This window comes from Electrophorus electricus, chromosome 19 (genome assembly GCF_013358815.1).
Source record: "Electrophorus electricus isolate fEleEle1 chromosome 19, fEleEle1.pri, whole genome shotgun sequence".
Lineage (NCBI taxonomy): Eukaryota > Metazoa > Chordata > Actinopteri > Gymnotiformes > Gymnotidae > Electrophorus > Electrophorus electricus.
The window spans coordinates 2,847,122-2,874,216 of record NC_049553.1 but is presented as its reverse complement, the minus strand read 5'-3'; the positions used below and the strand labels follow the sequence as shown (position 1 = coordinate 2,874,216).

Genomic DNA, 27,095 nt, shown 5'->3' with positions numbered 1-27,095 from the left:
ATGCCAACAGCCTACTGGGTGAGCAACCACACTAACAATGGTAGGCCCATGTGCAGGACAGTTAGATCTTGGTTCAGGTAAAACAAAAGGAAAAAAAACTAAACCACACAGAGCGTGGAAAAATAAAGAACAAAGGAAGCCATGGGAAGAAATGGCAACCCTGATGCACTGGGGAAAACCAAACTAAAACTTCCCAAACAAAAGCAGAAAACAGGAAGACACTTGAATGGCTAAGCGAAGCCTCGGGAGAGAAAACTGGAGAGGAGACGTGTAAAAGCACAAACATTCCCACAGACAAAAAGTGAAGTATAGCACAAGGGCTCACAGACCTCAATACCTAAAATTACTGTCTAGGAACTTGTCTTAAACCTTTAGTAAAGACCCAAGAGTGAATGATTGGGTCACTGAGCTTATATAAGCTCTAGCCTAGCTGTTGGGTGTTAAACCTGATTAGTGGTATGGTTGACTCAAGGCCTTCCTCTGGTGGCCGGAGGGGGCCTCAGTCTGGGGCCAACCCTTACATATTCACTGCAAAATGATCAAGAATTCACAACAAACATCTTGAAAGCCAACTGCTTTTAAAACTTAACATGTGCTAGATGATATATGTCAGAATGCAAATTTGCTAACAATGACACACTTCAGTAAACATGTTTAAGCTATGACTGAAAGATAAAAGAGTTCAGAATTGTTAAATAGGTATTTGACATTTGATTCTAAAGCTGTGTTGTAAAAGAAAGTGACTGCAGAAAATGTTTTTGTTCGCCTTGCATTTAAAATACAGAGCATAAATCTAAGTGTAAGTTCAAACCTACTATAGTCGTGTTTTTTGTGGATCTCATATGTGTAGCTGATTTTCTTAAAGATTTTTCTTAAAGATATGTTGTTTCTTAAAGATTTAATTTGATGTGGTGTTTGTAAGTGATGCAGCACGGCTGCCTAAATAAGGCTGTGATTTTTGCCGTTCTGTTTTCATTATTAAATAAAATCTGATAAAGGAACTCCCTACTTGAGTGGTCTTTTTACTAGATACTTTCTTACTTTTACTGAAGCAATAATTTAAAGGACTACTTTTACTTCTACTTGAGTAATTTTTATTGTAAAGTAAAAGTACTTTGACTTGATTACAGTTTTTGGTTACTCTATCCATCTCTGATTATGGCCAAATTGTTTTACCAGGAAAAGTAGATCAACTGAAAAAAACCCAAATTATGTTGGTTTACTACTTAACCAAATAAAATCACAAGAGTGTTTTTCAGTTAATATTCTTATATCTTCTTATTCTTTCTTATTTTAAATGATTATTTATGATACTAGCTGCTTGCCTCATTTGGTACACTTGTAAATTTCTTTACAATTTCATATGTACACAATGTGTTTACATTTTTGTCTGTTGTAATAGACAGTTCTATACAGTTCTAAAAGATAGAAATTAAGTTAAAATTAATATTCAAAGGCCCTGAGGATTAACCCTCAAAAAAAAAACATTTAGTCCCCACTGTTAGAGGATCTTAATATCTGTTTTGGCATAGAGGCAGCAATAGAAGCAGCCAATTGCTTATTTGCCTCACTAAATGCTGAAATGCAACCTTGATATGGCAATATGACAACAATTATGACTAAAATAAGCAAAAACAAATGAGTTCTCATGTTTCTAAAATGGACAAAAGGCACCAGTGAATCATAGTAACGTTAAACCTCTTTTCCTGAGCACATTACAAAAAAGGTTTGCCCTCTAGTGACCAGACATGTCCTCACTCTGACCTACAGTGACAGTCATTGAATTATATCCTTGCACACTGTAGGTAGTTGACTTGCATATTTGCCTTGCATATTTGTTTGAGAATATTCAGCCAGGACATGTGGTTACTGTACTCTTCTAACATCTATGTGTTTCCCACTGTATTTTTAACATAAATGCGTTAAATGAGTTAAATGTGAATTATTTGTGTAACTTTTAGGCAACACATTGACTAACCATTTTGTTTTTGATAGATCACATTGTGTAGCTTTGAACATAAGGGGATTGTTTTCATTCTGGCCTTTAATTGCTTTACCTTATTTTAATTTGGGTAAGTAATATTTACCATTATCTTTACTGTTTGTACTTTACACCTTTAACAAAATAAATAATTGTATAAATTCTGCAATATTTGTTTTAAGTGGCATCTTTATCTGTGTTAAGGAGCAATAAGTACAACAGAGATTAGGAATTATTTAAGTATTAAGTATTTCCTTAAGCGGTCACAGTAAGAAAACACAGTCCAGTAACAATGTACAGGAAAAGGTAAAAACAACATGCATGTAACAATAGACACACACACACACACACACACACACACACACAACTGAAAAATGTTTTCATTGCAGTCTTATGGAAAGTCTGACAGTTTTTGACAACGTTGAATACAAATTCAAATAACATTTTGTTTGTGTGAAGTCAATTTTCCAAATTAGTAAGTAAATATATGTATTTTAATTATTTTTGAATACGTATGACACACCATAGTTACCTAATTTGTTTTATACTTCTTTCCAGATCATGGCAGAACCCAAAAAGTCCTTAATCAAGACAGCACTCTGCTGTATGTTAATGAAGGGGACAATATCACAGTTACTTGCCTTTATCAAAGTGATATTGATATGCATTTCTCATGGTACAAGCATGCATTTAGTCAGAAGCCTGAACTCATTGCAACTATCTACAAATATGACACGAAGGCCACATTCTATGATGGATTCAAGAAAAATGCTCGTTTTATCTTGGTGATCGGAGAGGATAGAAATCATTTGGTGATAACAGAGTTAGAGGTCTCTGACTCTGCTACTTATTACTGTGGAAATGCTCAATCCAACATAGTGAAATTTGGGAAAGCAACAAAATCGATTGTAAAAGGTAATTTCTGTTTATGTTAGCTATATTTACATACTTTCATTTAATATATTTTTTGGCTTAAAATAATATTTTTGTATCACTGCTTTCACATGAAATTATGGCATTGTTTTAGCTTCACAGTCCCATAGCCTGTCTGTTCTCCAGCAGCCTGTCCATCCAGGAAACTCTGTGACTCTGCAGTGTACAGTCCTCACTGAGAACTATGCAGGAGGACACAGTGTCTAGAGGTTCAGACATGACTCAGGAGAATCTCTTTCAGGAATTATTCACACTCATGGAGACAACAGTGATCAGTGTAAGAATAGCTCTAAAGCCAGATCTCCTACAGAGAGTTGTGTGTATGAGCTCCCAGTGGAGAATCAAAGGTAAATAAATTAATTTATTACTGAGTCCATCTCATCAAAGTGTGTTTACTTTTGAAATTTAGTCTATATTGCTTTATAAATTCCCCTTTTTATATTGTTAAGTATTTTGGAATTTTTAAATTTCGATTTTTTACTACTCTACCAGAGAATTGTACATCTTGGGATTCAATGATACTTGCTTTGGCAACATCAAACATAATTTGTGTGCCTGTGATTGTTATACTTGGAAGACTGTTATGCAAGCACTGGCTACAAAGTAAGACAAACTTCAAATTGTATATTTTTCAAAAGGTCTTTCGTAAAAAAAAAATTACTGGCATAGTAAACTTGCTCATTAGAAACATATAAATTGTTTTCTTTTCATAAGGCGCTGCTCACACTTCTCAGCTGAATCAGGTAAAAATGTTTGTGAGTGTGTTTTACATTTTTATTTATTTATTTTTAGGTTTGGTATTCTCTGTTATATGACATTTTTCAAAGTGGATTTTAATATAAGTTCTGATAATTTTAAAGGTAATGGGATATTAAGAATATCAGGATTTTAAAGAGTTTTCTTGCCATTAAAGGGGATCTCAAGGTTATATATACCAGACAGTAAGAATTTTTCAAACATTTTAATTTTATTAGAATCATTAGCTATGTTCTGAAAGGTTTATTCATTCACTTACTCCCAGCAACTTACATCACATAGACATAACGATTAGCAAGCAAAGCACATTTCCTATCCAGCTAGAAATACAGCATACATAAACTGACAAAATGTCACCCTTTATATTAGTTATATCTTAAGGAATTGTTTGTCACCTCAGTTTACATTGCCTAGCTCTTGACCACTTATTCCTATACAAAACAGCCATCTTTGATGAAATACCTTCACATCACATCATAACCATTATAAAATGTAGCACACATCAGCCGTTCACTACAATTTTTGGATATTTGAAAGTGAACTCTATACATTGCCTAACTTACCATTTTTGAGATTTTGAACCCCACCACAAAATGGCTCATACACATAGTAGTTTCTGAAATAGAGAATAAGAGAATGATTTCATACATAGTTAGTATTTCTGGATGCATATTGACAAGGTGATGTGTAGTATCTTCCCTTGTGAAACGACAGAAAACAGAAAAGTCAGCTGCCTGTGAATGCCAAATAGGATACATAAGGCCTGAGCATGCATAATGTGGTGTGTAAACTGTGCATGCACAATGATGCTGGGGGAAACGTCTGAGCTCAAAGAGAAAAATGATTGATAAAATGAATGATTGATAATAACTGTGTAAACACATAACTGAAGGTATAATATACGTACCCTGCATGCAACACTATTGGCTACCTGCTTGATAAGCTTGTAATTGGTGTGAATGTGTTGCATGTGCACTGGTCCAGGAACAAAGTACTTGTGGTTTTCTAGAGTAATTCATGTAAAGACCATCCAATGCCTCATTTAATACATCTGGTAGCAAACCAAGACCAGCTGCATTTATGATGATTCTTTCTTTATTGACAATATAGAGTAAGTGGACAAAATCAGGAGTATTACTTGAAAGAGCATGCTCAAGCCTTGTTCATGTGACAAGGGCAGCAGAGAGGAAGCAAGAGGCGAAGTTCCATTAACAAGTTCTTTATTGTTCATACTTTCCACGTCACTTCACCGAGTCTAGTGGGTAGGTAGGAGCGAAGTAGCTTCTCTCCAGTAGGCTCTCGTGGTTCGGCTACTAATGTGCAGCCCCTTCCTTCGGAACCAGTGGGTGTATAAATACACGTGCAGGTCAATGAGGTGCAGGTGTCTCCTGTCAGAAGACAGGTGATTGTGAGCGAGGAAAGTGCGTGACATGGTCCTGGTCCTGCGAGGGTGTGTCCCCCCGTTTTGGGTACTGGTCTACCCTGACAGAACCCCCCTCCAAAGGCCCTGACCGGCCCCGGCCCATGGGGCCAACTCGGGGCAGGCCTCAGTGGGCGCCACCTATGAAATGAGGCAATGAGGTCGGGGTCCTAAATCTGAGAGGCTGGGATCCAACAGCGCTCCTCAGGACTGAATCACTCCCAGTCCACCAGATACTGGAGGCCCCGGACCTCCCACGGGAGTCCAGCAGAGAACGTACCCTGTACACCGGTCCCTCCTCCGTCACCAGAGACGGGGGAGGAATTTCTGGGGAATCCCCTTCCTCCGTGAGATGGCCGTCCCTCACGAGCTTCAGTGAGGAAACGCAGAAGGGCCTGGAAGCCCGAGTAGCCCTGACAGGCCTACCTGGTAGGTCACCTCATTAACCCGGGACAGTAATGGAGTAGGGGCCCTTATATCTCGCCTCACGCTTGCCTGTGGTGCCTGCTCGGCCGTCCCTGGTAGAGACCCATACCTTCTGCCCGATCTCATACTTGGGGGTTTCCCCTCTTTTTTTTTGTCGGCCTTCCTCTTGTAGACAGTGATCGCCCTACATAGGTTCTGGTGCGTCTCCTCCCAGGTCCGTTCGCTCTCCTGGCACCATCTCTCCACTTCTGGTTGGTCCAATGTAGGGACGTTCCAGGGGTAAAGAGGCAGCTGTTTGCCTAGAACACACTCAAACGGGGTGAGGCCAGTTTCTGTGTGTCGCAAGGAGTTATGCGCGTATTCCGCCCATGGGAGGCACATACTCCATGTTTCTGGGTGGTGGTTTCAATAGAGGCACAAGAACTTACCCAGCTCCTAGTTGACCTGTTCCACCTGCCCATTGGCCTGAGGATGGTAGCCAGACGTCAATCTAACCGCAATGTTAAGCTTGCCCAGCAATTCCTTCCAAATCTGTAATGTGAATTGGGGGCCTCAGTCTGAAACGATGTCCTCAGGCAGGCCGAATTGCCTGAAAACCTGGCAGAACAGTAGATCGGCCAATGTCTACACTTCATGAAAGCTAGCCTAATCGCCAGGAGCTCACGGTCCCCAACCCCGCAGTTCCTTTCTGCTGAGCTCAGCTTTTGAGAGAATTTAAGTGATGGGCCGCAGGCCACCTCTTTCTCCCGTGTGTTGCGAAAGCACCGTGCCCACTCCTATGTCAGAGGCGTCTACCTCTAGCATTGAAGGTCTCTCAGGGTCTGGTTGTTGCAAGAAGGGAGCAGTTGCGAAGGCAATCTTGAGCTCCTCAAAGGCCTTGTCGACCTCCTGAGTCCATTTGATCTTTCTCACAGGTCCCCAGAGCTGATCTGTGAGAGGCCCTGCCAGTGAACTGAAGGATCTAATGAACCTCCTGTAAAAGTTGACAAAGCCCAGAAAGCATTGTAGTGTCTTGCGTGTAAATGGCCTTGGCCACACCTTCCCTGCCTCCACCTTGCCTGGTTGAATACCCACACACCCTTATTGAATGACGTACCCTAGGAAGTTGATCTCCTTGCGATGGAACTAGCACTTCTCCGCCTTACAATATAGGTGGTTCTCTAATAGGATCTGTAGCACGGCACGTACGTTGCTTTACATGTTGTTTCCGTGAGGGGGAGTAGATCAGAATGTTGTCAATATTTGCGACAACAGATCTTCCCAAAATCTCCCTTAGAAACTCATTAATGTAGGCCTAATGTAGGCAGAATAATTACACTAGACAGGGAAACCAAGACAATAAGAAAGATAGGAGGGGCCAACCATGACAAAGGCTATTAAATTTGCTTGAACTAGGCATGTATCTCCCCCCCCAAAGATATACCTGTCAAACTCAACCCCCTCTTCAGTCTGTTGCAAGTTGCAAAGAACTACTGAAAAAAAAAAAAACACCAGAGAACTTCAGCAGAAATTATTTCCTAAAATAAGTGAATAACCTCTTGCTAAGTGGTTAGCAAGATTCAAATCCAGGTTATCTTAGTTTGTTTTACCTTATTTTATATTTGCATTTTTTTGTTTATTTTTGTTATTATCTTACTAATTTCTTATTGTTGTTGTGTAATTTGCCCATCACATCTTATATTGAGCAAACTTATCTGCTTAAGTCTGGAGTTCCAATACACTGCCAGTAATGAACCAACAACCCTGCTTCATAAATGTCTGCCCACAAAGGCCTATATGGCTCTACTTCGAGCAAGCTATGAAGACCCAATTCCCCCTGTCCAAGAATCCTGTTCCAGTCATTGTCATCAGTCTTCATAAATCATGCACTGCCATTGAGATGATTTCAAGGAAATGGACTCTGTCTGCATGAGCCACTCTGGCGATGTGATGGAGACTGAACTTCTCCCTCAGAGCCATCAGACAACTCCAAGGAAAGGGGTTACCGATTTATGATTTTCTCTATCCAGACGGCTTTGTTGAAACACACGCTTTGACAGATGGTTCAGACGCTGGCGTGTCATAAGATTTCCCTTCTACGTTACCAGTTGGTATCAACAGTAACTTTATTATTTACTAATTAAATTAGGTTAGTTAACTCTTTCCTCTCGTCTGTGATTCAGCCTCATTAACACCACTATTAGCCCAGTTTCCCTTACACTGTGTCATAAAGGCTGGCCCTTGTTCCCCTTATCTTCCTTTTATGCTTAGATCATGAATTTTATTTGATTAATACATTTGCTTTAGATTTGTTTGGTTGATAAGTACATTACCCAGTTGGTCATTCCCAGAAGCTTGTTTTTTATTAGCCTAATTGCCTACCCCATCCACCATGAATTAAGTGTTACATTCTGTTTAGTTGCCTGTTAGGATGGTTATTCTAGTGAATTTAATACTCCTGATCATTAATAGAATTCTAATCAATGATTGTTGTGCAGGTTTTTCCTATTTATGCTTATTCAATAAATATCCCTTGATTATTACTTCTGTGAGTTGAGAAGTGATATTCAAATGTTTAGTAGATGAGCAATAATCATTTACCGAATTGGCGACTTTCATGAGTTGAGACTGGATTATTAATCATTAATAAATGTATTAAAATTAATACATTTCCCTTTTAATCAAATTGTTGCCCCAATTAATTTTATCCATTGTATTTGACAATCTATTAAAAGTATAAAAACTGCTACATCAGTTTCTAAAAATAATAGTCCTGTTGTCTGGTTGGCACTGTTGCAGACCACTCTTAACCAAACTGAAAAATTGATTTGTGTAAAAAAATCCTTGCACCAGCTCAACACCTATTACCATGCTTGAATCAATACTGTGTTGAGCATGGTCTCAGCAAAGTTCCTTGGCCATAACTGAGTGGTCCTGTGGGCAGAACTAAGTGATGACTGGGATAAAACAGGGCTGCTCAAGTCTCAAGCATGGAGATCTTTCATCCGAAGACCTTATTTGCATCCTTAATACATTCCTTCAGCACATATATTAGAAACAGTATGCTAGAATTAAGTGTATGTTGAAAATGTTTTGTGAAAACCTCTTTTCCTTTGAACTTTGTTCCATGTTTAAGTGTATATTTATCTTTAACTACTTTCTAGATAACACAGACATGGATCTGAGGGTTCTGTCCACATCAAACCCCCTCCACCCACTCCCCAAAAAAGGATGGAAACATTCTAAACCTCAAGCCTTCTTATGCCCAAGCCTTACTATTACTACTAATACATTTACCTGTAATTGGAACACTGACGTGTTGTAAAGCTTCATATTCACAGATAAAAAAAAAAAAAAAAAATTAAAATTAAAAAAAAAATGCAAGTGATCTGCAGATCAAACAAATTACTGATCATTTATATTGATTAAAAAAGGTTAAATCATTTACAGCATTTAGCTGATGCTTTTATCCAAAATGACTTACAATTATGACTGAGTACAATTTGAGCAATTGATGGTTAAGGGCCTTGCTCAGGGGCCCAACACTGGAAGTAGAGGAGCTTGAACCAGCAACTTTCCAATTACAGCTTAAGTACCTTAACCACTGGGCTACTGTCCTGGATAAAAGCTGGATAAAGTGTGCTAGAGGACAGAAATCCTAAAATGATAAGTATTTATTTTAAAACAGTACTGTACAAAACAAACTGCATAAACACATAAGAATTACAAATGACTGATTAAAAGCTAGGTGCTGTACCACATGTATAGCTGTTTTGGAGCTAAAAAATTAGACAGACTTCCCACATTGCTAGTACTACTAACAAGAAACATAATAATAATTGGTTTTAAGTATTATTGTTATTATTTCAGCAATAGGAACTTTACAATAACTGAAATCCAATCATTTACATAAATTATACCACCATACATTAATTTCTTAAAAGAATATTGTAAGGAAATCCTTACTTGATTTTCTACTGATGTGCCTTTACCTGTGCATATACAGACTGATCACTGTTGAACTTTGCTTTGGTTCTTTGGGGAGAGTGAGAATGAGCAAAGCTCAGAGCTGCATAGTTCAAGGTGCCTGGGTCCTCAGTCTGAAAGTAATCACAACCCAACATTTAGCACAATGAGAGATTGCTTGAGCATTTTAAACATATGTAACATTTTAGCACATGTAACCTAATGTACTAAAGTTATTATAAAACAAAATAATCACCTGGTTTACTTGAACTCTTTGACCTTCAGAAGAATTTTAAACAAATGATAAGTAGATCAATTAAACCAATGTGAAATATGGAAGGTACATTCACCCACAATGAGAAATGAACAATTACGTCTCAAAAATAAAATGCACCTTTATGATGACTAGTGTGTAATCTTCTGCATAATAATAAAACCACAAGCAGGCATATGATGTTTGATGCTGCTAAAATAAAAATAGTTGGGTCCATAGTACCTTTGTCTGCAATAACCAAATAAGAAAACTTGTAGTTAAATCAAAACAATAAATGTGATTCAGAATAAAATAAATAAAACATGCACTGAACATTCACTGTTTATGAAAAGTCATAGCAAAACAACTTTTATTGTTTTAATCCAACACAAATGGCAATAAATGGCTGCCTGTCAGACTAATATTTAATTTGAAATCTAGAAATGTTTTGTTAGCATTTAAAAAAAGATATACGTTATTCCTCTTATGCTGAGTTTGTTTTTGTTACACACAGAAGAAATTCTAATTATTATTATTATTATTATTATTATTATTGTTGTTGTTGTTGTTGTTGTTTAATTATTATTTATTCAAATCGTTTCATTTAGTTTTTACCTGCAAAGTTCAATTTAGTTCCATTGCCAAAGATTATCTCTCCACATTCAGCCACAGCACAGTAGTAAGTTCCAGCATCAGAGAGACTGAGGTTCTTCTTGGGAAGCATGTACATACACCTCTGTGTATAAAAGCCAGCCTCAGAGCAATTCTTACACTGACCACTCCTGTCTCCATGAGTGTAAATGATTCCTGGATGAGATTCTCCTGAGCCATGTCTGAAACAGTAGACACTGTGCTCTCCTGCACACCTCTTTGTGAGTACTGTGCACTTCAAAGGTGCATTACTGCCTGTCATGACAGGATTTAAAACAGGATGTTGGAGAACATCATAGTGAATGGCAGGTGTATCTATAGAGAAAGTTATTTTGTGTTTATTGAGGGAGACAGTCTGATTTGTACAGTAAATTATTTCATGGCAAATTATGAAGTGCATTTAGTATTTTAACAGACCAGCACCTACCTTTGAGCACTAAAACTGTGCAGTCCTCCAATCCAATATGTGAATAATATTAAACAGCACAGTAGTATGTTGCAGAATCAGATGGTTTTGCATTGGAGATACTCAGAGTAAAGTTGGTTCCATTTCTTATAGCATTATGGTGTCCAGTCTTGTTAAAATGTTTGTAGTACAAAACTGGTTCAGAGTGGTATGCAGAGGCAATCAGAAGAGGCTTTTCTCCTGGAGTGTGTTTGAACCATGCAGTTGTTGAAGCAAGACTGGATGAAAATGAACAAGTCAGATGAATATTTTCACCAAACCTAACAAACTTCACCCTATCTACTGAATATTTACCTCCTTAGAGGTATTGCCTGAAAAAAAAGTGAAAAGTGAAACTCCATTGATATAAAAAAAATTGGAAAGGTTTATGGATTAGTACAGCAAATATAGTTGATGCAATGTACTGTAAACGAATGTAAACAAAATAAACTTATTTAGTGATACACTAAAGATTATACACTACCTAAAGTTGTTAAAAAGAAGGAAATTATATAAAATCGAATCATCAGCAAATTCCTCAAGTAATGTATCCCCTGGTGTAAAATAAAATAAAATAAAATAAATTCAGTTACACTATTCACATATTTAGATTAATGAAACTTTAACACATCTTATTGGACCAGAATAAAAATGATTCACTTACAGATTTTGAAGAACAGGAGTAAAGCTTTGTAGGTATAACTAAAGAATGCATGATTCTCTAGATGAAACACCTACCACAACAGCTTTAAAACTCTGTGATGACAGCTGATTGGTTGCCATAACAGAAGACTGAATTAGGCCCCACCCACTAATATGAATGGGTTAAATTCCCTGACCAAAGGAATAGTACCACTTTAAGACTATTAATGTCTTTTTAAACCCATAAAGCTGAAATGACAGAATTGAAAATTAATTAACCAAATTGAAAGATAATAGTGTGATTTTTTTTTAAAAACTGTATATTTACTTCATCCTAAAAGGATGAAAAGATGGTAGTTGTGAAATAGAGCTGTGCTCAACTACAAATGTAATACTCATCTTGCAGTGTGCAAAGCACAGTAATCTTAACACAAAATCAGTTTCCAAACCTTATGAAAGAAGTAGTAAAGCCTTCAAAGGTGTATTGCATTTTAGTATAGTTACACAATTTCAAGGTGACATTGGTGTTTATTGATATGGTTCCTGTCTCTTTTTTAAATAAATCTTTCATTTTTGCACATGCCCAATCATATCTGTCTGCACAGATATTACATATACATTATTAAATGTACTGTAAATACCACAATTATTATATAAATCCATGACTTTGACATTTTCAATATATAAATGAATATTATTTTAGAATTTTCCTTTGCATACAGAACATCATACTTGAATACCCACTGGGTACAGAATCAAGTTGCACATAAGGTGCCACCGTGTTGAAATGATGTGATAATGGGCTCGATGACAACATTTAAGCAATATTATGAGAGGGGGCACTGTTATACTGATTATCTGCACAGCTGGGATTCAGTTCAAGTTAAAAATGAAATTCAGTGTAATAGCATGAATTCACACCTGATTTGTTTAATAATTTATGTGGCTCTGCCAAAACAGATAGTTCTGCAACTGGGTTGGGAATGGACTGTTGCCAAGCAACATGATAATAATCAACATGATAACAGGATAATGGCTGTGACTGGCCTGGCTGGGAATTAATTTGTTGCTGGATCTCAATGTGAGGGGCACTTATATGGCACTACCTGCCAAACCAGAAACCCAAGTGTCTCAGATGTTTCTGATTAAATACATTTTCATGGGGCCCAAAGATCCATGGAACACACCTGCTAGTATCACTTTGCATTGCATATATGGATGTTCTAACCATCCCAAAGGTGACATCCCATGCATCAACCTGGCAAACTATCATCCCCAGTAAAGGGTGGTCTGTGCCATACTCTGGGACCATGTATTCCAAGGGGCAAGGAGCCCTCAGGTGCCTCCTGGCCACCTCTCTTGAGCCCTACAGATGTTAGCAATTAGTCATCCCATGTCTTCATGCAGTGTCAGAGAGAACTCTTCTCTTTTCATTACAAAAGGTTCTAAAATATTTACTATATTGACTATATAGGGGAAAAATACAACAGACGAGGTTCATGCAAATCCTGCATTGTCTCATACTGCACTGATTTTACAGCTCTTTGCTTCAGCTCTACAGTTATTTGCTTCAGAGCTACATTTTCCTCCATGATACAAATAAGAGCAACTCAAACAGATTGGAGGCACCCTACTACTATACTTGTAGTCTTTTTGATGGACAGTTTATCTGCACAACCTAGAAAAGGCAGTTTCACTCACTGACTGACTGAGTTCCATTGCTGCACCAAGCATGTGCAAGGACTCTCAGGGCCACTGTGCAGTAGAGAGCACATATTCCAGCATGTGGCCATATTGTAATCATTGATTAATTCTCAAAATGAATAGAAGCCATCCTATGTGTGACACTAAATGCAAAAATGCAGTGATTTTACAGCTCTTTGCTTCAGCTCTGCAGTTCTTTGCTTCAGATCTACATTTTCCTTCCTGATACAATCAATAGCAACTCAAACAGATGGGAGGTGCCATACTACTATACTTGTATTACTAGTATTGTATAGGACCCTTTCTGATGTGCCCTTTTTAAGTTGACAGACTTTATCTTTTTTTGAGCTATTTGGGCTATTTGTGCATGGGGGTCGCAAAGTACAGTGAATTATTGCAGGCAAAGACAACACTCCTTTTTGTCAATTAGCATCGTCTACAGTTCAATTTCTTGAGTTGTCCACCCGCTACGTCACACAGGTAATGTTTATGTTCTGAAGACAGAAGGCGAGGCAGAACAATTTTTGAAGTTGTATTCCTTGAGTTTGTAAAAAAAAAAAAAAAGTTTTCTAACTATAATCCCATTTACATGACATTTATCCAAAGCATCATACAATTATGACTTGAGCAATTGAGGCCTAAGGGCCTTGCTCAAGGGCTCAACAATGGTGGAACTTGAACCAGCAACCATTGAGCTACCACTTCCTGCAAGATGGATTACAAGATAGAAACTACGTTTTCACTGTATTTATGTGTATTACATTTTCATACACTGTTGCTGGTGCTTAGCCTTAAAGGACAGGCTAAGCAAAGCAATGCAAAAGACAGGAAAAAAGTAGGTTGATATACTTCCTGTGGTAACCCACTAAATTGTCTCCTTTTGAAATTTTAATTGGAAGGATCTTCCCCACCGCATGGGTCATGGGCCAGCCTGGCACAGTGCATACAGGAGACATAATCGGGTCAGAAAACACTGCAATTCTGATTGAAAAACTGACCTGCTTCAACCTAATCTTGCCTTTTCTTTTGCTATTCCAGCAGTACAGCCTACACAAAAATTCAAACCTGGTGACAGAGTTGTAATTAAATGTCTGCTTTCTAGGAAACTAGAAGAGACTAGTTACGGACCACCTGTAATTGCAGTAACCAGAACTACTGTATTAACAGATTCTCAGCCCCAATGGATTCTTGATAGTAATATTAAAGGGGTCACTCAACAGAGCTCACAAATATGACCCCATCCTGATAGGAGCTGCTCCACCAATCTTACCTGGATCAGGAGAAATAATATTATCCTCCTATGTCAATAAATTTGTGTAGCCTTTATAGTGCCTTGGAGTTAAATACTGTCTCTGTTAATCATTAATTAATTAATTAATTAATCATTTAATACCTAATGTTCTTTATCTGTCAATAACATGTTGATACATTTATCTTTGCACCCTTTCGTACACCACTTCCCTTTTTTTCTCTCACACACACACACACACACAGAGTCAGCAATCCCCCCCTATGGCCACCAAAGCTCCACCTCTCTGGCATACTAGTATGGTCTCCATGGTTACTGTCTCACCTGTTTTTACTTAATGCCATCGGTCAGTCTATTTAAACTTACTAAACACTAAACCAAGTGCTCATTGTGAACTATTGCCTCCACAAGTATACATTACATTCCTGTTGCATATTCTCTTGCCTTCTCTGTGTTTTGATCTCTGCCCTCTGCCTAGCCCTTTTTTGTACCTCTGCTGGTTTTTGATCTGTGCCGTGCCTGGTTTTGACCCTGTGTATATCTTTTTTGAAATATCCATTTGTTTTGCACCTATTATTAAATGTTGCAGTTGGATTCCACTCAGTCTTTGAGACTCACTCATTATGCACAGACACTTACTGTGTATATTCTCTGTCCATCCTCAATAAGTTTCTTGCCCACTCTTGGTGGTCTCTTATGAGCTTCATGAAGCAGACACCTATGATGCTTTCCCATCAGTCTTGAAAACATTCTCACATATACAGAGAACTTGTAGGGTGAGGAACTAAAGTTCTGAAAGACAACTATTTGCTGGGGGTGTATCTAAAATGTTGTGTTAGTGTGTATGTTTTGAAAATGAATTCATATATAGGCTAACACTTTTCCCAAATTATAATTATATTAGAAACAAATGTAAGTGTAATCCATTAGATTAAAATGCCTCTATTACTATTAAAACATTTATTGTGTCAGGTGTGTCCAAACATTTGACTGATACTGTATGCTCATAGTCTGCATATGCTCTATTCTTTTTTTTTATCTTTAAAGGCCATGGTGAATCCTCTTATTGGTGTGCCATTGAGGACAACTTTTTTATAGTTAACTAAGGTGCACTTTTGTTAGGATCAACCATCTAAGTATTGACTGATCTTCAGTTGGGCAGAAACCAAAAACTCTGTATATGACATGCTGAAATAAGTCAACTTGGAGTTCAAGGTTAAGTTTAAAGTTTGCTAAACAAGCTTTGTGAAATACCCCATACCCATACTCACTTGTTCATAATTTGCACATACAATCATGATTATTTCCACTTCCAATGCCCTAAAATACATTTTGACTTTTTTTTCATTCACATCTGTTATGAATCCTGTTTTCAGCCCATCATAGATTTCTGAATGCTCAGAATAGTTTACTGATAAATGCACTTTCCTGTGAACTCTGTTCTATGTTTGCATGAAAACAATAACCACAATCTAGATGGTGTAGATATGGTGCAGTACATAGGCTATTGTGGATTCTGACCACATCACAGATAAACGTTAACAGCCAGAAAGACCCTTGACAGAAAGGGAAACTGTTTAAACCTGTTAATACCTATAGCACTCAACTTTCATCTCAACTTTTGACTTATGTACAACTAAGACCTCTTCAATGACACCTTGCTATGCATTATAAACAATCATCTTAATTTTATTACAAATACATTTTAACACAGTACAAAGCTTCATGTTAATTAAATGTCCTTATGTCACAATACACTAATAGCAATAAAACTAATGATATAAAATATATTTTGTAGCAAAGTTAACATTTAAATTCTATGTTTTGTCCAGCAGGTCTTCACTGAATACTTCTGGTAGTAATTTAACAGTTCCAACAAAATGCAACTATCTGAATTCCTGTTTTAGCTATATTCTATATTGCCTTCCCTGTTTCCTTTTTTTCTGTTCGCTAGTCTGTTGTACTTTCTCTGTATTTTCGTCTGTGCTGCTTTCCCTGTTAGTATTCGCTTGTCTGATTCTGCTCTCTTTCTTTGTCAGATGTTCTCCCATCGCTTCTGTTTAGGTTTTTCTTCCCCTTTTTTTATACGCTAGTGTTGTCTGGTTTTCCTTTTCAGTTCTGATTACCTGTGTCATTTGTCTTGGTTATTGTTTGTTTTTCTTACATTGCCCAGTTCTGTGTACTCCCCGCTAGTCCTAGTTTCATTCCTCATCGTTTTTCTCCGTTAATCGTTCCTAAGTGTTTTTGTCCTTTCTGCCTAGTTCTTGCGCTCAACATGTTAGCTGTCTGTTCTTTGTTCTGTTCTGTATTGTTAGTCTGTTTCCGTTATCAAACTTATTATTTATTTATTCTATTCAATCAGTCCCATTCCTTTTGGCATCCTCAGTTAGTTCCGTTCCTTATCACATCCAATGCGCCAGCACTTCACAAGTGTGTTCGCTCATCACCTCCCACACATTACAGAATGACCAACCTACTAAGAACACAGTGAGTGCGCACCTCTCCGGTCAGTGGTCACCTTGCTGTGAAGAAAAGTTCTCTCAGCAAGATCGCACCGGGCAGATTAACTCCGCTGGCACTGTGGGGACAAGGGGTTCTCGAAGCAAATCCAAGGAGTCCGCAAAGGATAAGCAAACATCAGACACGAAGGTAGTCGAGACTCCCGGTAAGTGCTCATACCTTACAGATCACAAAGCAAGCGTCAGGGATTCGCAGCTTCTAGGGCAGGACCTATAAGGACTATGAAATGTGCTTACTGCAGAAGTCCAGTTCCTGTTCCTGGTGTGAGAGTTACTGCCCACCCTGATCCACTTCCTGTTCCCAGTGTGAGAGGCACTTCCCGTCCTGATCCGGTTCCTGTTCCTGGCATAGTGGAAACCACTGCCTAGCCAGGTCCTGGCGTAGAGACAACACCCAGCCATTTCCTGTTGCCAGATGTGCGTCTCAGGCTGTTCTTGTTTCCTGTACCAGGTCTGCTCCTGTAGCTGCACCTCTGGACCTCCCGGACCCACCATTGAATGTCATGGCCACGCCCCTGGTCCCATCACTGAACACTGTGGCCCAACCTCCGGATCTCCCAAAACCACCTCCTGACCCCGGCAAGGAATTCCCCGGCAAGTCTTTGGACCCCGGCCTTAAGGCTCAGGCCTCGTTGGGCATGCTTGTGAATGCTCATGTCCTGTACTCCTTTGGTGTCCACTCACCACAGCATTTCTGTGACTGCATGCAACGGGCATCCAGCATGTCCTGTGTCTGTGTTCCTTGGCTTTTCTGGGACTGACCCAGCATTGACATCAAATACTTACTTACCAGCCCCAATGTCTGCTGTTTCAGTTACCCCAGCTCCTGTTTTGCCTGCTCCTTTTCCTGCTGTTGTCCTTGTTCCTGTCCAAGTGTCTATACCTGTTTGTGTGAATATGGTAAAACCCGTTACCCTGCCTTGTTGCATTAGTGTTCCCTTACCCGTTCCAGTACCTGTACCCATGGTTGTTGTGTATTTTGTTCCTGTGCCTGTATCAGTTGTACTTATAAATCTCCTCTGTATAATCTCTTCTGTATAATCTCCTCAGTCTTTGCTTCTGCCCCTTTATCCTCTACCCCTCATCGTGCCCCGTGTTCAGCTCATTTCTGAGTGGCCTGTTGCTTTGTCTTGTCTGGGTTTTATTCCTGCTCCTGGTTTCTTCTCTGGATCCTCTACTTTGGTTTGTTCTGCACTTTGTGAGTCACTCATTAAGAGGGGGGTACTGTGATGCTCATGGACCAGAGTGCCTCCCGTTTCCCTGGCTTCCTGTTCTTACACTGATCACTCCTGTCTCCATGAGTGTCAATTATTCCTGCATGAGATTCTCCTGAGCCATGTCTGAACCAGTAGACACTGTGCTTTTCTGCACACCTCTTTGTGAGTACTGTGCACTTCAAAGTTGTATGACAGAATTTAACATATGATGCTGGTAAACAGTATAGAGACTGACTGGTGCATCTACAGAGGGAAAGTCTGTTATTTTTATTATGTACCAAGTACTATATCTCATTTTTATGCCCTCTATAATTACATCATGTTATTATTGCCAGATTATTATTGCAATGTCAAGTCCATGACAAGTTATTATTATGATTGCAATATAAATACATATGATACATTTCTGAACCTACCTTTGAGCACTAAAACTTTGCAGTTCTCCAATCCAATATATGAATAATATGAAACAGCACAGTAGTATGTTGCAGAGTCAGATGGTTCTGCCCTGGATATACTCGGAGTAAAGATGGATACTTTTCTTATAGAATTATGCCATCCATTCTTGTTAAAATATATGTGATACAAAACTGGTTCAGCATGGTATGCAGAGGCAATGAGAAGAGGCTTTTCTCCTGGAGTGTGCTTGAACCATGCAGTCGCTGAAGCGAGATTAGATAAAAATGAGCAAGTCAGATGAATATCTTCACCAATCTTAACAAACTTCAGCCCATCTATCTGGATAATGTTCACCTCTGAGGTACTGCCTGAAGGAAAAAAATGTGAAGCCCTAGTTGATTTTGAAAACTAATAGAAAATGTTTAAACATTTTTGCAATATATTTTAGACAGTATGCAGCATTTTATACAACTGGAAAGACAGGATTAACTTCCTTGTTGCTGATTCGTTACCTGGTGCTGTTGAGAACAAGAGGGCAAAATAAATTCAAATCATCTCCAAGCTCTGCAAACAATATATTTCATAAAAAAAGTATTTAATTTATAGAAAAGTTATAGAAAAGTTGCTATCCCACAGTTGCCATCCTCTAGCACTTCACATTTATTCTGCTACAGCCTAAGTAGCCAGTCCTGGAGCTATTGTCTTTTCAGTGGACTTTCTTGTTTTGTTTTGTTTTTTTGTTTTTTTTGCTTTTACAAATGTTTTCCTTATTTGCTGAAATAATATAAGACTTATTTTTCATTGCTTGTGTATTGCTGCTGTATAAAATGTCACATAGGTACAGCTATAGAATACATGCAACTAATAAAGTGACCACTCTATCTATCTATTTTTGCACAATGTTTTGCAATTAATCTAATTTTCTTTTAATCTCATGAGATACATTATCTCTAAAGGCAAAAGCAACACAAAAGCTATCAGTTTCTAGATTAAAAAACAACATCCTAGGAACAAACTGGATTGTGTAGATGTCCATGTTTCATCATTTGTTTAATAAAGACAACAGCTTTACAGTGCAGTACAGGCTGGACATCTGACCAGATTATTCTGCTGTAGAGTTTCAAGTTTCAAACAAGTGAACATCTCAGTGTAAAAAAAAATAAATGAATGATTGTATCGGTAAGGTCTATATTCCTGTATTTTAGTACAATTTCTACATTACATTACAGGTTTCCTAACACCATGTCAAGCTGGCCAGTTATTTTGTTTTAAATGCAGAAGGTTAGTATGACTTTCTACCCACCTCTATCTCAGCTTCATTTAGTGTCTTTATAAAGGTGCCACATTGACATCCATTCTTTAGTTTAAGAGAGCAAACTCACAGAGCAATGCAAAAACCAATGTTGTGACCACTAACGTCTTTTCTACATCAAAGAGGTTCAAAGTACTCTCATGACAGGGTTCATTGCATTGTACATGTTTTAAAAATGTGAATTTAAGAATTTCTAGGTTACCCATACAGATCTACCAAACAGAAATTAATCATACAAATCTACCAAAATAAAATAATTAATCCCTTATATTTGTTGATCACAAACATGCTGCTCATATTGCAGTATCTAAGTGCTCAACACCTCATTCTTTTATAGAGCGCTGCACACATGTGAATTAGTCTTGACATGTGAACGGGTGTGGAGGACAATTGTCAGGAGGTCAGTGATGGTCATTCCTCTCACAAAGCCTTCAAATATGCACCACACCAAATTAAATGCTAAAAGGTCTGTAATCCATTGTCATTTTAAAAGAGAGAGAGAGAGAGAGAGAGAGAGAGAGAGAGAGAGAGAGAGAGAGAGAGAGAAAGAAAGAAGGACCACAAGCCATAACAGGGAGAGAGTAAGAAGCCAGAACTAGAGACCTTCACATGGTGCCCAGAGGTGGAGTCCAGATGTAGTGCTTAGAGGATGCAATAATCATTTATACAACACAGTAAAGCAATACAGTTTTTACTCAATTGATTAAGCATTACTAATTAACTTTTGGCATGCGATTGTCCATAACCAGAGCTCAGGAGACTTTTGCCTGTATCACTGGTGCAAAACTCAAAACAAATATTACTGGGGTTGGCTCTTATCAACCTTTTATACACTTTTTCTTTTTACAAAACATGTCACACAAAGCTACATTGATTATCAAAAATTTCATGATAAACTAACAGGTTTTTTTTGAAAGATTATGTCATGGAACGCTCACCTCCCGCAAAGGTTTGGCTAGCCACGTGCAGTAGGAGGGTCATGGTCATAGCCACACCTGCACACACCTGTGTTGTGTTAGTCTTTGTGTACTTAAACTCGTCATTGTGTGCAGTGTTGGCAGTTATTGTTTCCGTAATGTGTGAACGGTAACATTTTTTCTTGCCGTTGTTAAATGTAATTGTGTTTGTTCAGTGGTAACTGTGTTGCGTGCATTGTTTGTAACACATGTGAGTGCCATCAACTTTATGTTTCAATTAAATGTTCGTCCATGTCCAAGAGAGTCTGTGCGTCCTGCCCCTCACCCTGCAGCACTCGGGCCACCACATGTTACAGATTAGAACAGAAAATACATATATGTTGGAATCACTGACAGAACTCTAACAGCAGCAAGACCAAACGCAATAAGGAGCTTCATACCTAAACTTAAAATCACAAAAGCATATTATGCAAAGTGGCAGAGACAGACTGCTTCTAAGCAAGACAACAGGACAATAAACAGTAACTTACAGTAACAGGAAGTAACAGTACGAAAGTGTTATAAAGGATGGTCTACCATACAGCTACAAAGTAGTTGTGCTGTATGTTATTATACATGTATGTGTACATATAATGGCAGCAATTTATTGTTTCTAACTGCTGTACATGCTATCACATATACATACTGTCTTAAGTCACCCCTCTGAATGTGTTTAGCCATTAACAATGTATATTCTAATGGATTCAACCTATCTGAAATATGAAAAAAATTGCAACATATCCATAAATAATCCATTAAATAATTACATACTTTATGTTCAAATTCAAATGATAAGTGTTTCTGACTGTCACACCGGCTCCACCCACTTCGTCTATGGCCAAAGGAGAGAATCCTCAATGGAATTCTAGTCTCCCATGTGTTCGTGTCTTTCATCTGTCCCTTGTTTCCAGGTGTTCATATATACCTTTGCACCTCTGTGTCCTTTGTGAGATCTTGCCAATCTCTGCAAAATGCATTTCTGAGTGTTTTTGTCATGAGAACTGAAGTTTTATCTGTGTATTTCTAGGCTGCTATTACTCCAGCCTTTGCTTTTTTATTACATTTTCGATCTCATCTGTTTTGCTGCTTTGTTTTGGTTGTAATTGGGTTTTTTGATATTGCATCTCCCTTATGGACTGAGTGTATTGTACTTTTGTTAACTCTGTCTGGTGAATACAAAATAATCTCTCACTGCCAAGCTATCAGTCACAGATAAACCTTTGCAATTTTGTTATGGAAAACAATAGAAGGGGGCATTCAGTGGGAGTCTAAGAGCTGAGAACAGCCTAGTTAACCAGGGTGCTTTCCTGAGCAGTCACATTCAGCAGTTGCATGACATCATGGCCACATAACCCTAATCGTAACCCTAACCTAACCCTAACCACTGCCTTTAAGCAGGTTTCTCCAGTCTCCAACCCAGTGGCTGACAAAACAGCTCATATGCAATCCTAAGAACATTCCCTAGCAGTACTTGCATTTAGCAGCTGTGTCACATGCATTTCACTGCATACCTCCAGTGCTAAATTTAGGATGCAGATGAAATCACCATGACTTTATCACTGCTGCCCAGCTGAGCCAGGTCCATGACATTTGTGATCACCCCATGTCTGGCAAGCAACCAGGTGAGCAACTTTTAAGTTTTAATCAGCAGTGCTATTCTCTGGTGAATTATGCAGTTACGTTTTATTTTTTAGCCACTAAAAATGGATGAAGTGAGCTTGCTTTGAAATCAAACTTTTGCTGCATTCTTGGTACAGAACTACATTTAAAACTTGTCAGTCAAGATAAGCTGTCTCTGTCTCAGTCCATTCAATTAGCCATCCACGCTGACTACATATTTTGTGCCTGAACATCGGCTGCCCCGCTATCTTTGCTACATGAACAAGCTGCTTTGAACAGCACCACTGCTAAAGCTGTACCTATGGAAATGGTCCACAACAAACTCAGTCCAGGGGAGGAATGCCCCTCACTCTCATGATCTATGCTTTTATGGTGGAGACACAAGCATCATAAGCACATTATTTTCTAAGCACCCATTTCCTGCATAGCACTATTGTTCTTTGATGTCCCTGACTAGCTGAACAAAACCCTGGGACTGAGGGGAGCTCACTGAGTATTTCACATAATTTAAGACCCCACCCTAGCCCCAAAAGTCCCAAAACAAATTTCCTGGTACAAATTCTGCCTAGGTACTAGCAAGGCCATGTCCTGAAATTTTAGCCATAGACAAATGTCAGGGGGGTGCTATCTCAGGGATCTCCCTCCTCTGCTGCTGCACCACTCTCCTTTATTGTGAAGAAGGATGAGGGACTTCACCTCTGTGTGGATTACCTAGGACAGAGATATTCAAATCACAGTCCTCAAGGTCCAACAGATTTTCCATCCTCCCTTTATCCAGGAGACAGTTGTGATAAAGTGGCCAACCATTTATTCAACTACCAGAGATTTTGTTCTCTTATTCTGCCAACCAGACATTCCAGGACCTCTAGGAATGCTTCATGTTCACTCCCATATCCAACACCTTGACCCCACACTCCTTTTAGTAGGCAATGTGAATTCCTTCTAAACCAGAGCAGGGACTGTGTTTTCCCATTGTCAGGGCACCTCAGACAAGTTGCATCTGTGTGCCTATTCAAGGATACTTAGTACATCTGAAAGAAACTGGGCCCCTCAACAAGGGCCTTATTGCTCAGTTGCTCAAGTTGTATTCAGTCATAATAGTAAGTCGCTTTGGATAAAAGCATTAACTAAATACAGTAAATGTAAAATGGGAATTCTTGGCTATGAAAAATGCTCTTGAAGATTGTGGACACTGGCTCCATGGAGCTGAGCATCCCTTTCCTATTCATCACACACCACAGTATATACTACTAAAAGACTAAACCCTGCCTAGGCCCAGTGAGCATTATTATTTTCTTGTTTCAGTTTCATTATGACATACTGCCCAGGCTCCAAGAATGTGAGGGCAAAATTCTGAAGTTCCATTGCAGCCACCTAAGAGGGTGCTATTCTGTTGGCTCCTGGCATGTGCCACTCCAGACACTGAAACCTGGAGACCTGACTGGAATTCTAATCCCCCTTGAGTTAATGTCTACTACCTGCTCTTCATTTGCCAGTGTGTTTAAATATCCCTTTCTAATGTTTGCTTGGTTTAGATTGTCATTTATGTTAGGTCTTTGTGTAACCTGTATGGACTACATATTCAGACAGGGCCTTCTGTCTACTCTTCCTATAACTGCAAAATAAAATGAGCCTGCAACTGGGTTTGCAGAAAAAAAAATGTTTGTAAGGGTTTTAAAATGTGTTTAGCCATTCTAGAACAGAGATCATTGTTCAAGTAACCTTGTTATATTGCACAGTTTAAATATGCCAGGGAAACTGTGGGGAAAAAATCACCTCCTTGCTTTCTCCAAATTACTAGGGTTACACATTCATACCAGTACCATGACTGTCAGTGCGGTGTTGAGAAAGGTATGCTTCCCAAAACTATCTAGCCAGCAGTGGTCCTGTGGTCACCAATTGTAATGTGTAGAGAAGTGAAGCCAGACTCAAGTGTGTAGTGAGTTACTTTTAGGGCAATCCCAAAATCATAGTCTATGGTCATTAAGCAAGAAATAAGCCAGGAGGAAATTGTGACATGACTGCCACTTAATGCATAGGTCCAGAAACATTGACATGCTCAATGGTGACTCTGGGCCCCATGGTTGGATAGAGTCAGCTGGCAGGCCTTCTAGAGGCAATCATCACACCAGATACGCAGACACACACACACACACACACACACACACACACACACACTTAATTCCCATTTACAGTACAGTTTGAGAGATGGTAGCAGTCCTGATAAATTGTTCTTGTATATTATATTTAATTAAGTCAGGTGTGAAAATAAACATGCTTTGAGCTCTTCATGTTAGTATTGTATGTATAAACCTAAATTAAAGTTTGTTATTCTAAAAACTTTCACTGTGGCAAATAATCTATGGATTCTTTCAGTTTGCTGTACCTGTGCAATTTGAATCCCTGTTGCCTTATTTTTCATGTTTGCCTCTTCTTGGCTTGGCTAAGTGATAATGGTGGCCATTTTATGTAGTTTTATTATTCATTCTGGTGTTTAAAATATTGTGAAGGCTTAACATTAAGTGTGTCAAAGGGTTTTATATTCTTTTATAAGCACATACAAAGGTATCAAATTTGATATATAGAGAAGAGAAAAGGTTTAAAAATGCTGCAATATTATTATTATTTTTTTTGTTTATCTAAAATGGCTTGTGAATTAGTTCTAAGTAAACATTGTATTTCCTCAAAACTACTGAAACAATCAAATCCATCCCCCTACTTTAAACTGTCCAATCATATATGGCCTATTACTGAACTGACAAGAGATCAATCTTTTAAACCTCACTATTGTCTTCAGCAGGAACAATGGATGTGTTATTTATCACCTTTTGTCTTTTTGTAACTGGTGAGTGTCATTCTGCTTGAATATATTTATGTTTCATGCTACTAAGCTGAATAAGGTCATTACACATTTCTTAACCTTTAAACACTTCAACTTAACATTTTTTTTATATATAGTAAAAACATCTGACATCCCCGAGCTTCAAATGAAAACAGTAAAGCACGAAGACAATATTACCATAAAGTGTGACCTCAACATGGCTGAAGAAAACACAAATAATGATTTAGCCTGGTACAAGCAGAATTTTGGAAAGCTGCCAGAGAATATTGTGAGATCATTTGGGGACAATAAAAAGTACAGATTTGAGCCCGCATTTAACAGTGGCCGCTTCAGTATCAATATGGATGGTGTTTTTGATCTCAGCATTAATTAAATTAAAGAAGATGATGTAGGAACATATTTGTGTGGAAAAATAAGCACAAGTATTATAGAGTTTGTATCTGGGGCCCTTTTGATGTTTGAAGGTATAGAGTTGTGCTGTGTCAGCATACATAATTCACTCCAACATTACACCATGGCCAACATTGTTTACATTTATATTTTATATTATATTTTATGTTTTACACCACTTTTAGTTTTTTGATTGCTCTTTTCTGTTTTGCCTAATTCATTTTAAAGCTGAAAAGAATGTCCACAGTGCTCTGATTAAAATGGTTATCAAGAGGGGAGAATATACCATGCTGCATTGTTCAGTACAAGCTGATACTTCAAGCTGTATAGGCAACTACAGTGTCTACTGGTTCAAACATGGCTCAGGAGAATCTGATCGAGGAATCATTTACACACATGTAGACAGCAGTGATCAATGTAAGAAGAGATCTGAGGCTGGCTATTCTACACAGAGTTGTGTGTACCAGCTCCCCAAGAGGAACCTCATCCTCACTGGAACTTACTACTGTGCTTTTGCTGCATGTGGAAAGATAATCTTTGGGAATGGAACTGCAGTTGAAGGTGCATCTGAAGGTGTGACTTTTTATAATATTGCAGACACATTGGGAATAATAGAACTTAATTGAATTGTATAATTTTAGTATGGGGCAACATTTGCCTATAAATACATTGTGTGGTATTAATTCAAAATATTTTTCATAATTTCAGAAAATAACCACTGGATTGTTATTGCCTTGGCAGCATTAACTATAATACTTGTTGTCATAATGGTGGTTTTGTTTGGAATTCTATTTAAAAATCAAATGAAAGGTAAGTTCACTTTACTATGTACCAATCTGACAAATATAAAAACTTGCTATATGTAGACATTTCTAAAGTTTTGCTAAGAGTATACAACGTATAAAAGTATACAGAACAAAATGTTCTGGGTTTTTTTCATAAAGGTGCTTGCAATTACAACCCAAATCACACAAATCAGGTAACTGGTCACCCATCATGCACATTCATGTTCCTACTGGTAAAGATGGCTCTGTCCTAGAATCAACAATGCATTTGTTATATTTATAGCTAAAAAGTACAGATTTAAAAAAACATCAATTTTAAACTCTACATGTATTTTATCCTGTGAAAGGTTTATAACACCTCATAGTTCTCTGTCAGGCTGAGGACTCAACTATATTAAACTATTGAGCTGTGAGATTTACTCAGAAACCTTCCTCCTACACAACATGCCGGGTCAAAGACAGTCAAGATGTTTATGGACAGATTAAAGTTTCTTAGCTCATGGGAAATGGGTACAGATTTAAATCATCACCAACATGGACATGGACTCCCACATGTTAAGAGAGGTTAACGATGTGAGTCCAGTACTCTGTGTGGCGCAATCAGATGTAATCAGCAAATTATTTCAGTTTTAAAATGTTATTAAAACAGA

At 38.2% G+C, this 27,095-nt stretch overlaps 1 protein-coding gene across 1 annotated transcript; it reads left to right on the top strand.

The window, feature by feature from the left end:
* Positions 1–26,286, top strand: LOC118240124. Its single transcript, XM_035519963.1, has 4 exons — positions 1–40; positions 2,540–2,896; positions 3,009–3,113; positions 25,991–26,286. The coding sequence occupies exons 1-4, from the start codon at positions 1–3 to the stop codon at positions 26,284–26,286; spliced, it is 798 nt and encodes a 265-aa protein (XP_035375856.1).
* Positions 26,287–27,095: the final 809 nt, after the last annotated feature.